This window comes from Heloderma suspectum, chromosome 6, assembly GCF_057233095.1.
Source record: "Heloderma suspectum isolate Gila_16-S chromosome 6, 16-S_ref, whole genome shotgun sequence".
Classification (NCBI taxonomy): Eukaryota; Metazoa; Chordata; class Lepidosauria; order Squamata; family Helodermatidae; genus Heloderma; species Heloderma suspectum.
The window spans coordinates 26,407,092-26,423,182 of NC_139463.1; the positions used below are offsets into that span (position 1 = coordinate 26,407,092).

The window sequence follows — 16,091 nt, forward strand, 5'->3', positions numbered from 1 at the left end:
AGGCATTCCCCTATACTGCTACAGAAAGACTTTAGCAGTTCCTGGAATCTTTCTAAAATACAGGCAAGTCCCTTCGAAAGTTTAACATGTAATTCAAAACATTCAGTTATTCAGTCTCAGACTAAGGCTCACACAAATTCAACCTATTACCACCACCACTTGATATGGCATGATTTCACCAATAAGTGCAGAAAAAACATGGTGTACAAGTTGCCTTTTGTGTGCAGGTGGGAGTACAATATATACCCTGAGAGCCACTTGCAAAGCTGGGGGGGGGGGGGGGGAGAAGAGAGAAGAGAAAGGAAACTAAGAAACACTCCAGACATAATCAATACATCTCAGCCTTTACTTCCATTTGTAACGATGCTTGGAAACTAGTGCAACGGTATTAAAAAGCCACAAAGTGAAAACTGGCAGTTGAAACTAAATCTTTCCCACTATTGTTTATTCATTGTTAATATTGCATTATTTTCATATTTTATGTGAAACACATTGAGTATTGATTTGTTTCAATAACATGGTGACAAATAATCCACATTATTATTACGCATCAGATAACATACAGCACATGTTGAACAAGTAGACTGGACTCAATGGTCTTATAGGCCCCTTCCAACCCTACTATTCTACTATTCTATGAAGTAAGTTCTTCAGCAATGCAGTAACCTTGGTTTTTCATGGTTATCTGTTTTCCCTTAAAGACTTAGCACTTGGAGACTGATGAAAGATATACCTATAATCTTATCTCCACATGAAAATGCTGTGGGAGGTCATTTAACAATTTGGGCTGTGGTAGCATCAATACGCACATGATACCCACCTCAGTATTTTTCCACAACTCCCAAGAAACTTGGTGAGGTTCTGAATTGGTGCCTCAAATTGTGCTAGCGTATGCACTTTTGAAGGGCCAGTATCTCAGAAAAAAATACATTTCAAAAATTAGGTTTCCAAGACTGCTTTTCTGTCACGCACACACAACTCCCCAATGCTTCAAGAAAATATAATTCATCCAGAGCTAATGGAGTTTCTACCTCTTAGAATCAACTATATATACTGATAAAACACTGGCTTAATTCATTTCTGCAGTACCATTTCCCAGGGAGTTTGTATCTGAATGCTGAAAGCAGCTTATATATTAGAAGAAATGCCAACACAATACATCAGTGACATCTTGGTCCAGTTTGCACGTCGTAACAACCCTTGAGTCTGCCTGCTCCTGCTATTTAACCATGGGCTCAAACTCTGGGTTGTTTGTCCCCCAACAATCCAGACTTCTGGGTTCAAACATCATGATAAACAACCCAGGGACAAAATGCTTACTGCAGCGAGAGAGGACAGGCAGGCAGGAACCAGCATGCATGCTCGTTCCCACTTGTCTTCTCAATAACCCATGGTTTGCTAACCGTGGGTTGTTACAATGTGCAAACTGGGTCACTAGGTACTAGGCATGGATGATAAGAGACAAGTGGAGGTATTTAAAAATTAGTTAGTAAACCAAAGATTAGCTGGTCCATGGAAAAAGCTGGAAATCCCATTGAAATAAGTATCAACAAAGTAAGTGTTTGGTCTTTGCGTTACGCCTACAATAAAGAAAAGTAAGAGTCCATTTTAAATGCCTATTTCCTCAACGTGCCCCGTGCACAGTAGGCAGCAGTTATACTGATACCTACAAATTAGACAGCGTTTCTCCCTAAAGCCACCATGAGGCATTAGACTTGTTACACAGATGTTAACTAGTTTGGCAAGTACACCATTTTATACTAAGACATTCCAGGGAGTATCCTCTCCCAGACTTACATGCTGTGTGAAAGCCTCCCATTTAAGCCTGGTCTGTAGATGTGGTAGAATGAGGTGCTAGAATGGGCAATACCACTTTAGACTCCAGGTGAGGGAGAGAAGTTTTGAATGCTCCCCCACATTTAAAGAACTTCCCTGAAAATGGAAAGCTAGTACATCAGGGAAGGAGGGTCTGGCCAACCCTTATCCAGGTATCCTGGTTTTCTATTTGCAGGTGCGTTAACGCAAGAGAGTGTTCAAAAATGTGATTCCTTCACCTGCAGTCTGAAATGGAGAGGGACCATAACTCGGTGGTAGAGCACATGCGTTGCATTCAGATGGTCCCATGTTCAATCCTTGGCATCTCCAGGTTAAAAAAGGATCAAGTACCAGGTGATGGGAAGGGCCTCTGAATGAGACCCTGAAGAGCTGCCACCCAGAGTAGACAATACTGGGCTAGATGGACAGAGTCTAACAGTATATGTCAGATTCTTGATTTCTTATATTTTATCACCGCATTCTAGTGCATAAAGCAAGCCCTAATTCCTTCCAGGGAAGTACATTGCCAGACCCACATTTTAAGCACCACCCCCACCACTACCCCACCACCAAGACACACAACTACACACAGTCTAGACAGTCAGCACATGCTCTGTATATATCCAGAAGGCTGCTGTATGCTGTATTCACTGGAGCAGCAAGACCGCCCTTTGCTCACAAATATATGTATCTCCCTAATCGTCTTTCTCCTTTAGCAAGTTTACAAACTAACCATATTATGGCTGAACCTTGCTGCTTCATTCACCTTAGGCAAAACGTTCAACATGGCCAGAGCACCATAATAGCAACTCACCTGGGCAGTCCTGCTGGCTGAGTTTCTAGAGGGGTGGCAACAGCCATGGGTGGATCCACTGCTGCATTAGTAGCTTGTGCTTCTACTTTCTCCTCTGCCATCACAGGCCCCTGTGATTCTGCAGCCTTTGCACTATCCAATGCAGAGTCATGCTGTACTGTTTTGACCACAACCTCCTCAGCTACAGCAGGCACCTTCATCCTCTCTCCTGCAGCTGCCAAGTCCTCCTCTCTTTTCTTTAGCTTTTCCTCAAGTTCTTGCTGTCTTCTGTCATCATCTTGATGAGCCAGATGTTCAAAGTTTTTGAATGCCTGAAAGTGATACAGCAATCAGGCAACAATCCAATCATTAACATACAGATAATCATAAGAGAACTGGCAAATAGGACATCCATTTCGGGAGATGACAGTATTGCTTCTCTTACCAGGCAGCTTCACCAAGGACCTTCAAAGCCAAAGCTGTTTACAAACAAGTGCTCAAGCTTTTAAAGTAGCATCTGCGCGTGGTACCAATATCTTTGGAAGAAGAAAAACTGCACTGGTGAAAGAAATTAAAAGCGAGCCAGACCAAACTAAACAGAAGCTCCTACTGAGATGCTGGAGGATTTCATGAAAAGGGCCACAAAACAAAATAACATCGCAGGGGTGGGCTACTTGTGGTCCTCAGATGTTTTGGCCTACAGCTCCCATGATCCCTCATCATTGGGTATGCTGGCTAGGGCTGATGGGACTTGTAGACCAAAACATCTGGAGGGCCACAAGTTGCCCATCCCTGGTTTAATGTGCCACAATATTTTATGTATGTTTGCTGTAAATAATATAGTTACCCTCCAAAATACAAATAAGTAACAGACACATATAACTTAAATAGCCTTCCCCACCCAACCTGATGGCCTCGAGATGTTCTGGACTGCAACTCCCATCACATCAGCACAGTTGTGGGTGAGGAGGTTGTAGTCCAGCACATCTGGAGGCCACCAGGTTGGGGAAAGCTGCCATAGGCAACAAGCTCACCACATTACTATGCTGGGTGCAGAGGAGGGGCAAAGTCCACTACATGGAAGCAAAGTCCACTGAAATTGCCCCTGCTTGTATGGAAAGTAAAATGCAGATGCTAAGAGGTTAATGATGGCTAGCTATAGTGCAACAGTGATAAGGGTGAGGCAGAATAAATCAGCAGCACTCCACCTGTAGCAGGCTTGCCTTCTTTTCTAACTGCCATGTGTTCACTTCCATTGACCAGCCAAATGAGACCTTTAGCTAAAACATCTCCGCCCTTCTCATAACCACAAACATGCAGGGTCAGCTATTTCACAAGCATACTTGGATCTAAATATTGAATCTATTCATGTTGCTGATGCCCAGTTTTTATAAAGCAGCTGTCAAGAGTAATTTAGTAACCATTCTAGAGCAGCCAAGTATTCCAAAAATAGACTGGAGGGACACAGAAGCCAGGCTCCAGGAGATATCAATCTAAAGGCCAAACTTCTGTCTAAAACCACATTATCATCAGCATATAAAAAGGTACATGGGGTGAGGTGTGGGCACAATCCAAAGTTTGGCCCAGTATCAAATGCCAACCTGCAGTACCTAACGAAAAAGCCAGAGCCTCCTACAATTTCTCCAGGTTATACACAAGGGAAGTTGGGATTTTGTGCAGCACAACAATCCTAGAAAACAGCTGTAGGGCAGAATCAATAAGATATAAGGGAGAGTCAATGCAGGAAGACACTAGCCAGTTCAAGAATTCTGTGCCCATCCCTTCCACTGTTCACCAATATGGGCCCTTTTTCCTCCATCTGAAAAGTAAAGCCTTCTTTGTGTGTGTCATTTTTCCATTTATGATTAGGTACAAGACAAAATTTAATTTCATTATGTATTCTGGCCAAAAATAAAACAGCCCTATACACCACTTTTAAACCTAATTATCAAAAATGAATTATTCTGTGCTAAAAAAAATCAGACCTGACTTTTTCCTAATTTGGTTAAAGAACTCTTTGGAACTCTAATGAGTTAATCTGATGAGCACTGCTGGAAATCAGTAGTACAAACAGCAGGTAAAATGGGATTTAAAAAATAAGCTACTCAAATAATTGAATGTATTATCATCACCTTAACTCAGACACTTGCCCAACATCTGAAAATTTAATAATGGACTCTAAAGAAACTCACAGAAGGATTTATTTATTGATTTTCTGCTACAGACACCTTGAATTCAAATCCTGAGACTGTGATTACACTTTATCTCAAGGTGATAAGCAGCACCCACCCTAGAGGTCACAAAGGAGGTTGATTCTTAATGATGAATACTTTTGGAGAAAAAAATCAAAGTCTCAAACATATTTCTTGGAATCACTCGGATCCTGCAGAAGAATTTTTGGTCTCATTGTATCACTGACTTGGTCATTTAGAAATGTGGGATATTATGTACATTTTGTACCAATATACACTTTGAGAAAAGAGAAAAACACACCCATACTTCCCAAAACAGATACAGTTGGTAGAGCTTAAGGTTATCCAGTCTTGTTTATGTTAACAATGGAGATAAAAGAGAAAATATCTCTTCTTCTACAGACTTACGGGATAAACTTTGTTTTTATTAGAACCTCGAGATCCATCAACCAGGTGCAAAATAGTGGCACAGAGGTGCAAACATACACTGGGAATTAAGAAATAGGCACACGCCCAGCCTGGGAATTTGTTTTCAGTACCAGAACTGAGCTCACGTTCCTACCACTCAAAAATCCACTCTTGGTTTCCCCCCAAACATCTCAATTTCAGTAGCCTAGTTGAAACTGCAATTCTATACACTTACCTGGGAATAAGCCTCATTAAACACAGTGAGACTTAGTTCAGAGTAAACATCAGAGGATAGTACTGTCTGGAGTGGAGGCACAATGCAATTCTATTTTATTTTATGTAAACCACCTTGGTCAGCCTTTTGGATCTAAAGGCAGGACAGAAATCAAACAAACAAACAAACAAACAAACAAATAAATGTACCATCCTTCTCCAGCCTGGTGCCCTCCAGATGTTTTGGATCAACTCCCATCAGCCCCAGCCAGCATGGCCAATGGACAGGAATCCTGGGAGTTGTAGTCCAAAATAAATGTTTGTTTTGTGATGTCTGATGACTATATACAAATAAACAAATCTGATCTGAAGGGCACTAGGCCTTTTGGTTTAGCTATTGTTTTAAAAAAATGAGAGTCAAAAAAACCCTTGCTGATCTACAGCAATCATCCAGAGATCTAGGAGTAGATCCTGGTCTACCTTCTGCCCACCCCTGTTCTATATCTTTATACTTCACACACAGTGGGTGGGACCCAGATTTAATCATGCTTAGAGTAGAACCATCAAAATCAGTGGGACTTAAGTAAGTCATGTCTGACATTCTTCAGCCCTGCAGGAGTGGGAGCAAGGGTTGTGCTTCCTGGCAACTGACTATCCAGTTGCCAGCAGTTGAGGGAGTGAAATGGGATAAGACAGAACAGAAACAGCCACAACAATCTAATAAGAATTGGGATTGGAATGGGCAGGAAGGGGGGAGAATGCCACCCCAGAGCAATGTGTCAGAGAGTGATGGAAGCAGCCACAATGTAATTCTATTTTATTTTATGTAAATTAACTTGGTGAGCCTTCTGGATCTAAAGACAGGATAGAAATCCAATGAAGAGACATACACATCATCCTTCTCCAGCCTGGTGCCTTCCACATATTTTGGACCAACTCCCATCAGCCCCAGCCAGCATGACTAATTGGCAGGGATTCTGGGAGTTGTCGTCTAAAAGAAATGTTTGTTTTGTGATGGTCTGACTATATACAAATAAATCTGATCTGAAGGGCACCAGGCTGGGGGAAGGTTGTAAAGCATTGGAAAAAGGGGGCCACAAAAGCATGTGTCACAAATAATCCAAGGGTTTTTTTTTCTTTGACCTCTTAAAGACTGTTCCCTGTTACAGTTTGCTGTAATAGACAAACACACTACCCCTTTAGAGTGGGATGTAGTGGTTAGTGTTGGTCTAGGATTGGGGAGGTAAAAAGGTAAAGGTGTCCCCACCCAGTCGTGTCCGACTCTAGGGTGCGGTGCTCATCCCCGTTTCTAAGCCGAAGAGCCAGCGCTGTCCGAAGACGCTTCCATGGTCATGTGGCCGGCATGACTGAACACCGAGGTGCACGGAACACTGTTACCTTTCCCGCCGAGGCGGTACCTATTTATCTACTTGCAATTTCTTGCTTTCGAACTGCTAGGTTGGCAGGAGCTGGGACTGACGACGGGAGCTCACTCCGTCACGCGGCACTCGGGTCTCAAACTGCTGTCCTGCCGACCTTCCGGTCTGCAGTTCAGCGTCTTAACCCATGACGCCCACTTCATGGAGCTTCACTCATATGAAGCATGACTGGGCCACCAATCATGCTCGCCCTGCCAAACCTACATCACAGGGTTGTTGTGAGAATTCAAATGGAGAGGAGGGAGCCTTGTACACCAGGCTCCGTTCCTGAGAGCAACGGCGGGATAAAAAGTGTCATACATAAATAGATGATCGATCCGATTTTGAGCGTCGGGTGAGACGGACGGGAAAAAACCGGGCGGCAGGGGTCCCTTGGGCAAAGGAGAAGGATCCAGCCCAGACTCACCCTGAGGGTCATGGTCTTCGCCACGCCCGGAGGGAAGCCAAGCCGGTCCGCCGGCTGCAGCAGGAGACGGTAGAAGTCAGTCTTGCGGTAGAGGAAGCCGAAGAGGATGTTCAGGAACTCCTGGACGTTGCCCACATGCTGCAAGATGCCCAGCAACGCCTGGTCGTACATGTCCGTCATCGCGGCGGCGCGCTCCATGAAGCCGGACGAGAGAGGCCACCCGGGGCAGGAGGGCCTAGTCACGCTCCGAGGAAGCGGGGGACCAGTTGAGGGACCGGTAAGGAAGCGAGGCCCGCCAAAGGGCAGCCACCGACCGCCAGCCCCGCGCCCTCCCCAGCAACGGGCCTCGGAAACCTCGGAGTCGCCCGCTGTCACGGCAACCCTAACTCTGCGGCCAACACGGTCACGGGGCCTGACGCTTGTTTCCGGTCCGCCGCAAAAATGCGTTCCCGCAGCAGCTTCCGGTTCAGCGAGACTCGGCGGTTCCACCTGCAAAGTAATAGCGGGCTACTAGAGCGTCGCAGGTTTTGTGGAGAAACTGGGTTGCAAGGTTTGGGATTTCTTCCGTGTGCGGAGCAAGAGTGGTGGAAGCAAAGTTCTATTTATTATTCTCTTAGGGCACAATCCTATGCATGTTTAGACAGCAAAAAAAGTCCTACAACACCCAGCATTCCCCAGCCAGCATGGTTAGCTGGGGAATGCTGGGTGTTGTAGGATTTTTTTTGCTGTCTAAACTTGCATAGGATCGCGCCGTTAGACTGCAGTCTTATATTCACTTACCTGGGAGCAAGCCCCATTGTACTCAATGGGACTTACTTCTGAGTAGACATTTATAGGCTTGCACTATGTTAGTATTATATACCGCTTTCCCTGATTAGTTCAAAGCAGTTTGCAGTAACAAAAGCCCAATTCTAAAAGATACAAATAGGGATCAATGCAAAAACGCAAATAAAACAAGCAGCCTTAGAAGCACTTTTTCCTTGCATCGCTTTCGAGATTTGTGCAGAGTCTTTCCACACATTCAGCGAACATGTGGCAGGGTTGTGGAGCAGAGACTGGGATGTTTCCCTCTATCCCCACTCCTCATTCATCTGAACAAGGTCTAAATAGTGTCTACACACATACAACTTGCATCAGAAACCCTAAAATCATCAGGAACCCTACAAAAGGCAGGATCCGCGATCACAGCTGTATGAGCATAGGCTCTGTTCAGACCTTCAGATGAACACATGCGAGGCTAGGGTAGTAGCTAGTGTTAGTTGTACATAGAGTAAGCCCATTGCAATTACTGTGACTTAGATTTGTCATAACTAATTTAAGTTCCATTCATTTCAATGGGTCTACACTATGTAGGACTAACAGTAGATACCACCTGACAGCCAATACTTGCAACCTCTCGGACCTGCTCCTTCTATTTCTTGCTGCTCACACACATAACAGAAAAAGATTCTATCCATCCCATTCCCAATCTAGTTTGTCTGCCATGTTGTTGTTGTTCAGTCGTTAAGTCATGTCCGACTCTTCGTGACCCCATGGACCATAGCATACCAGGCGTTCCTGTCCTCCACACGTTCCTGGAGTGTGCTCAAATTCATATTCATTGCATCGGTGATGCTATCTAACCATCTCATCCTCTGCCGTCCCCTTCTCCTTTTGCCTTCAATCTTTCCCAGCATCAGGGTCTTTTCCAGGGAATTTTCTCTTCGCATTAGGTGGCCAAAATATTTGAGCTTCAGCTTCAGTATCTGTCCTTCCAATGAGCACTCAGGGTTGATTTCCTTTAGGATGGACTGATCTGACCGCCTTGCAGTCCAGGGGACTCGTAAGAGTCTTCTCCAGCACCACAGTTCGAAGGCATCAATTCTTCGGCGCTCAGCCTTCCTTATAGTCCAGCTCTCACAGCCATACATTGCTACTGGGAAAACCATAGCTTTGATTAGACGAATCTTTGTTGGCAAGGTGATGTCTCTGCTTCTTACTATGCTGTCTAGGTTTGCCATAGCGTTCCTCCCAAGGAGCAAGCGTCTTTTAATTTCATGGCTACAGTCACCGTCTGCAGTGATCTTGGAGCCCAAGAAAGTAAAATCTGTCACTGCTTCCATTTCTTCTCCTTCTATATGCCAGGAAGTGATGGGGCCAGATGCCATGATCTTCGTTTTTTTAATGTTGAGTTTCAAACCAGCTTTTGCACTCTCCACTTTCACCCTCAACAAGAGGCTCTTTAGATCCTCTTCACTTTCTGCCATTAGGGTGGTATCGTCTGCGTATCTGAGGTTGTTGATAATTCTCCCGGCAATCTTAATTCCAACCTGTGATTCATCCATCCGGCGTTTCTCATGATGTACTCTGCATATAAGTTAAATAAGCAGGGTGACAATATACAGCTGTGTCGTACTCCTTTCCCAATTTTGAACCAATCGGTTTTTCCATTTCTGGTTCTTACTGTTGCTTCTTGACCCTCGTACAGGTTTCTCAGGAGACAGGTAAGGTGGTCTGGTACTCCCATCTCTTTCAGAATTTGCCACAGTTTGTTGTGATCCACACAATCAAAGGCTTTAGTGTAGTCAATGAAGCAGAAATAGACGTTTTTCTGGAATTCTCTTGCTTTCTCCATGATCCAGCGAATGTTGGCAATTTGATCTCTAGTTCCTCTGCCTCTTCGAAACTCAGCTTGTACTTCCGGTAGTTCTCGGTTCACATGCTGCTGAAGCCTAGCTTGTAGGATTTTGAGCATCACCTTGCTGGCATGTGAAATGAGCGCAATTGTACGGTACTTTGAACACTCTTTGGCACTGCCCTTCTTTGGAATTGGAATGTAAACTAACATTTTCCAGTCTTGTGGCCACTGTTGAGTGTTCCAAATTTGTTGGCATATTGAGTGCAGCACTTTAACAGCACCATCTTTTAGGATTTTAAATAGCTCAGCTGGAATACTGTCATCTCCACTAGCTTTGTTGTTAGTAATGCTTGCTAAGGCCCACTTGACTGCACTCTCTAGGATGTCCGGCTCAAGTTCAGTGACCGCACTATCATGGCTATCAGGGACATTCAGATCCTTCCTTTATAGTTCTTCTGTGTATTCTTTCCACCTCTTCTTAATCTCATCTGCTTCTGTTAGGTCCCTGCCTTCTTTGTCCTTTATCATGCCCGTCTTTGCACAAAACGTTCCCTTGAGATCTCCAATTTTCTTGAAAAGATCTCTAGTCTTTCCCATTCTATTGTTTTCCTCGATTTCTTTGCATTGTTCATTTAAGAAGGCCTTCTTGTCTCTCCTTGCTATTCTCTGGAACTCTGCATTCAGTTGGATATATCTTCCCCTTTCTCCCTTGCTTTTCGCTTCCCTTCTTTCCTCAGCTACTTGTAAAGCCACATCAGACAGCCACTTTGCTTTCTTGCATTTCTTTTTCTTTGGGGTGAATTGAGTTGCTGCCTCCTGAACAATGTTACGGACCTCCATCCAGAGTTCCTCAGGTACTCTGTCGATCAGGTCTAATCCCTGAAATCTATTCCTCACCTCCACTGTATATTCATCAGGGATATGATTTAGGTCATACCTGAATGGTTTAGTGGTTTTCCCTACGTTCTTCAATTTAAGCCAAAATTTTGCAAGAAGCAGCTCATGATCTGAGCCACAGTCAGCTCCAGGTCTTGTTTTTACTGACTGTATAGAGCTTCTCCATCTTTGGCTGCAAAGGACATAATCAATCTGATTTCGATATTGACCATCTGGTGATGTCCATGTGTATTGTCGCCTCTTGTGCTGTTGGAAAAGAATGTTTGCTATGATCAGCGTGTTCTCTGGGCAAAACTCTATTAGCCTTTGTCCTGCTTCATTTTGTACACCAAGGCCATGCTTGCCTGTTATCCCGGTGATTTCTTGACTTCCTACTTTAGCATTCCAATCCCCTATGATGAAGACGACATCTTTTTTTGGTGTTAGTTCTAGAAGGTGTTGTAGGTCTTCATAGAACCGATCAACCTCAGCTTCTTTGGCCTCAGTGGTTGGGGCATAGACTTGAATTACTATGAAGTTGAATGGTTTGCCTTGGATTCATTCTGAGATCATTCTGTCATTTTTGAGATTGTACCCCAGTACTGCTTTTCCCACCCTTTTGTTGACTATGAATGCTACTCCATTTCTTCTAAGGGATTCTTGCCCACAATAGTAGATATAATGGTCACCTGAATTAAATTCACCCATGCTTGTCTATTTTAGTTCGCTGATTCCCAAGATGTCAATGTTCAGTCTTGCCATCTCATGTTTGGCCACCTCCAGCTTACCTTAATTGATTGATCTTACGTTCCAGGTTCCTAAACAATATTGTTCTTTACAGCATCGGACTTTCTTTTCACCACCAGACACATCCACAGCTGAGTGTCCTTTCGGCTTTGGCCCAGCCGCTTCACTCTTTCTGGCGCTACTTGAAAATACCTTCTGCTCTTCCCCAGTAGTATATTGGACACCTTCCGACCTGAGGGGCTCATCTTCCGGCGTCATCTCTTTTAGCCTTGTGATACGTTCCATGGAGTTTTCTTGGCAAGGATACTGGAGTGGGTTGCCATTTCCTTCTCCAGTGGACCACATTTTGTCAGAACTCTCCACCATGACCTGTCCCGTCTTGGGTGGCCCTGCATGGCATAGCTTATGGCTTCACTGGGTTATGCAAGCCCCTTCGCCACAACAAGGCAGTGATCCATGAAGGGGTTGTCTGCCATACTGGTTTTCAATTTGCAGGGAGTGTTGTTCGGTTGTTTTTTAAAAGCATTAAAAAAATTGATAGGCCACCTGTAGGTTGAACTTCTACAGTCCTTACTACCAGGGAGGCTGATGGCTCTGTTTTTGGTGGGATTGTAAATCCATTCTGGGTTTCAGTCAGAACCAGCTAGAACTCTAATGGAGCTATCCAAAGTGCTGACCCCTATCCTCAAAATAGGTAAAGCACCTTAGATAGCTCCTTTCAGGTTCTGCCTGGTTTGGACTGAAACCCAGTATGGATGCTCAGCCCCACTGAAATTGGAGCCACCAGCCTCCACTGCTTACTAACCGGTGGAGACATTCTCTCTATTGCATGTGTAGACTGACCAGGCCGCTGTAGAGATGTAAAATTTCTGGAAATTTTGAAGCCATGAAAAAATATTGAAATTTTGGGGAAACCTGAAAAATAATACTTTTTTCTTTTTTTAAGTGCTCTTTACAGTTCTGAAGTCACTTTGTTGCTTTAGGACAGCCTTCCTCAACCTGGTGCCCTCCAGATATTTTGGACTTTGGCTTCCATCAGCTTTAGGCAGCATGGCTAATGCTCAGGAATGCTGGGCATTGTCGTTCAAAACATCTGGAGGGTACCAGGACCAGGAAGGCTGCTTTCGGAACATAAAGCTGCCTTTATATTGCTAAAGTTATATTATGTATAACTTGATTTGCTCATAAAATTATCATTATATTAAAAAAAACTTCTAAAAGTAAACTCAGTTTGTACATTTATAATTATTACCTGAACAAACTATACTTTTAAATTTAATATACCAAACATGATAGTTTTATGAGCAAACCAAGTAATACATAACATATTTTAGGTTCCTATTTTATGTTTGACCAGAGGGAACTTCAGCATGTAGTCACTGAAACATCTGAATCTTTCTAGAAGCCAGAAACAGGAAGAACTGGAGGCAGAGGAAGACTGTAAGGAAGTTTAGGGAAATTAGGTTGAGAGAGAATCATAGAATAGTAGGGTTGGAAGGGGCCTACAAGGCCATTGAGTCCAACCCCCAGAATGACTAGCCCAAGCTCACACACTGAGTTTTATGGCTGTGTGGGGATTTGAACCTGGATCTCCTGTCTTAGTCCAGCATGCTAAGCACTATGCCATTTCAGAACATGACCCAGAATCTTCTGCAACATTCAAGGGTTCCAGGGTCAAGGTTAAAGAACAGAAAGCAGAGAATAGAAATAAATGGTAAATTCTCACAATGGAAGGATGTAAACTGTGGAGTCCCACAGGGATCTGTGTTGGGACCAGTGCTTTTTAACTTGTTCATACATTGTCTGGAATTAGGAGTGAGCAGTGAGGTGGCCAAGTTTGCTGATGACACTAAATGATTGAAGGTTTCTCTGCACCAGGCTTTTGTCTTGTGATCAAGATTGGTTACTCATGGAAGTTTGCGGGTCCTTTACATGACGCTGTCAACCTCCAGGGCCTTTCCTGTGCTTTGTAACCATTTGCATGGCTTTGTAACAGACAAAATGCACTATTTGAAAATGGAAGGCTGAACTGCTCTGTGTAATTACAGAGTTTCTCTATAACTGCAGCTATACCACAGCACCATCTAGTGGCTGTATAATGAATATAGAACTTGCAAAGAAAGGAAATCCCCAGAAAAAATGGTGGGGAGCTCATGTAAAGGGCCGATCATAATCCCGCAAAGAATCTGGAAGGGGAAGCCCCAGTAAAGTTGCAGGATAAAAAGCCTGGTGTATAGAAGCCCTTTGGGTGGTTAAAACAAAGACAGAAGGGCTCTCCTCATGAAAGGTCCCTCTGCCTGGTTTTGGGGGATCCCTACACACATCACAGCCCACCCATTCAGCAGGGTCTCCTGGCTCCCTGTGTAGCATCTTCATGGGGCTGGAGGGGCTGTCATGGGAAGGAGGGGACAGAGAAGTCCACTTCTGCCAGCAGAGCTGATCCAGCTTAAATCTGGATCCAACCCAAGGTCTTTGCCTGGCACTGAAATGATATCAAGGCAGGCACCTGGTGAGCTTCCCTTGCCTCACACTGCTGTCCCAGAAATAATCCCCCACGTCAAAGCTATTTGCTGCAGGAGGGAAACTGCTATTGGTGCCGATGGAAGCTTCTTTCCTGTGGTAAATAGGCACTTGTGTGGAGAGGGGAAGGATTTTCATCAGGCTTCTGGAGCAGGCATAAAGAGTTAAGCCCCCTCTGAGCACACTTTGGTCCTAATCCTGATCAGAGAGCTCCAGGCCACTATTTTTAAAACACACACAAGATACATTAATATAATCATGCATTTAACAGAACATGTAGCTTGACCCTAGTTGTCTGAAGGCCGAAACATACGTGATGTGAAAATCCCGTGATCAATGGTTCTCCTGATTCTTTTATTTTCTTTCTACTTTAAGGCTGCAATCCTATGCATACTTACCTGGGAGTAAGCCCCATTGAACACAGAAAAGCAGCTCACTGCGACACAGCAGAAGCACATGGGCAAAAGGTGGCAAAGTTCACCATTTTGCTTGCTAGTTGGGAATCTTCCCCTATTGCTTATGGCAGCAATGGGAAACCTATGGCCTCCAAATTTTTGGACTACAACTCCCATCATTCCTAACCATTGGCCATGTTGCCTGGGGCTGATGGAGTTGGAGGGCTACTCCACACAAGGCTTTTATCCCGTGATTTACCACTCCTCCTTCTTCTGGATTCTTTGCAGGGTTTTAAATCAGCACTTTACACAGCAGGTTTTTCTTTACTGCATAACGCTACCTGCCATTTACACTGGTGGGTGGAGCCCGGCGGGATGTTTTCAGATGTCAGCAGCATTGTACACCCTGCTGTCCACTCCCTCTGGGGTAGCCCCTCCCCCCACTCAGCATGAACTTTTTCTCATTTGTGTATACATTTGGATTGAATAGAAAGGGTTAAAAGTTTTCCAGGCAGCACTTGCACAGCAGAGCGATCCACCAATCCCATTGTGAAGTGCTGAAACTATACAACTTTAGAAGTCACCTCCCCACCCCCACATGCACAAGTCAGTATTGTCCTTGTAAAAGCAAGCAGTAACACTTTTCTTGTTTGTGTATACACTGGGAGAGGGGATTGAATGCAAAGGGGTTACACTTCTCTCATTTGTGTGTACTTGGGGATTGAATAGAAAGGGTTAAACATTTCCCGGGCAGAACTTGCGGAGCAGAACAATCCCCCAATCCCATTGTAAAGCACTGTTGGGGTGGCAGTGGGAGCAGACAAGGAGAAATGGCGCAGAGGCAGCAAAGAGCAGAACAATCCCCCAATCCCATTGTAAAGCACTGTTGGGGTGGCAGTGGGAGCAGACAAGGAGAAATGGCGCAGAGGCAGCAAAGAGCAGAACAATCCCCCAATCCCATTGTAAAGCACTGTTGGGGTGGCAGTGGGAGCAGACAAGGAGAAATGGCGCAGAGGCAGCAAAGCCGCTCTACCAGGCTTACAGACTCCCACCATGTTGTGTTCTGCAGGCAACCAATAGCGGAATGGCAAAGAGGCAAAAAGGTGCAGGTGCGGCAGGGTGACACTCCCACCCCATCACTGTCACAGGTGTCATCATGATAACCACGCCCCCAACAACCGCCCACACAAAAGCGGCTCATTGCGGCAGGGCAGAGTACACAGGCAGGAGCTGGTGGTTTGCTGGTGCTACCTGAGAAAATACTGCATTTTCCCCATTAAGAAATAACACGGGGAAATGGGTTGGGGGGGAAGAGACAGGACAACAGCTGCAGGGCAACAGCGTTGTGTAAAGCGTGGGGGGGGAACCATGGCCGGAGAATGACAATTGCACTAAAAAACTCCATGCGAAGCAGCCCACAGTCCAACAAGATCTGGAGGACCACAGGTTCTCTGCCTTTGACTCATGGGTAGCCCGGTCCTTGTCAAATTTTGCAACCTCTGGACTAGTTAAATGACAAAGCAGGCCAGATGGCTGATCTTCCCTTCAGAGTCTGGCCTCACAAAAAGAGCGAATACAGAGAAAGAAATTGCAATAGGTAAAAAAAATGGTTTAGAGCCAGGTTTGTTGAAAATCCCAGCCCGCAGGTGATATTGACAAATGGCACTTTT

At 44.7% G+C, this 16,091-nt stretch overlaps 1 protein-coding gene across 1 annotated transcript in view; it reads right to left on the reverse strand.

Moving 5' to 3' along the window:
* Positions 1-7,680, reverse strand: part of NUDCD3 (NudC domain containing 3) — a 79,243-nt gene extending 71,563 nt beyond the window's left edge. Inside the window, exons 1-2 of the mRNA XM_084803864.1 lie at positions 7,267-7,680; positions 2,630-2,940 (exon numbers count right to left, since the gene is read on the reverse strand). Coding sequence (XP_084659990.1) covers positions 2,630-2,940; positions 7,267-7,464 — 509 coding nt within the window. The 5' untranslated portion in view covers positions 7,465-7,680. The remainder of the gene's footprint in view (positions 1-2,629; positions 2,941-7,266) is intronic.
* Positions 7,681-16,091: the final 8,411 nt, after the last annotated feature.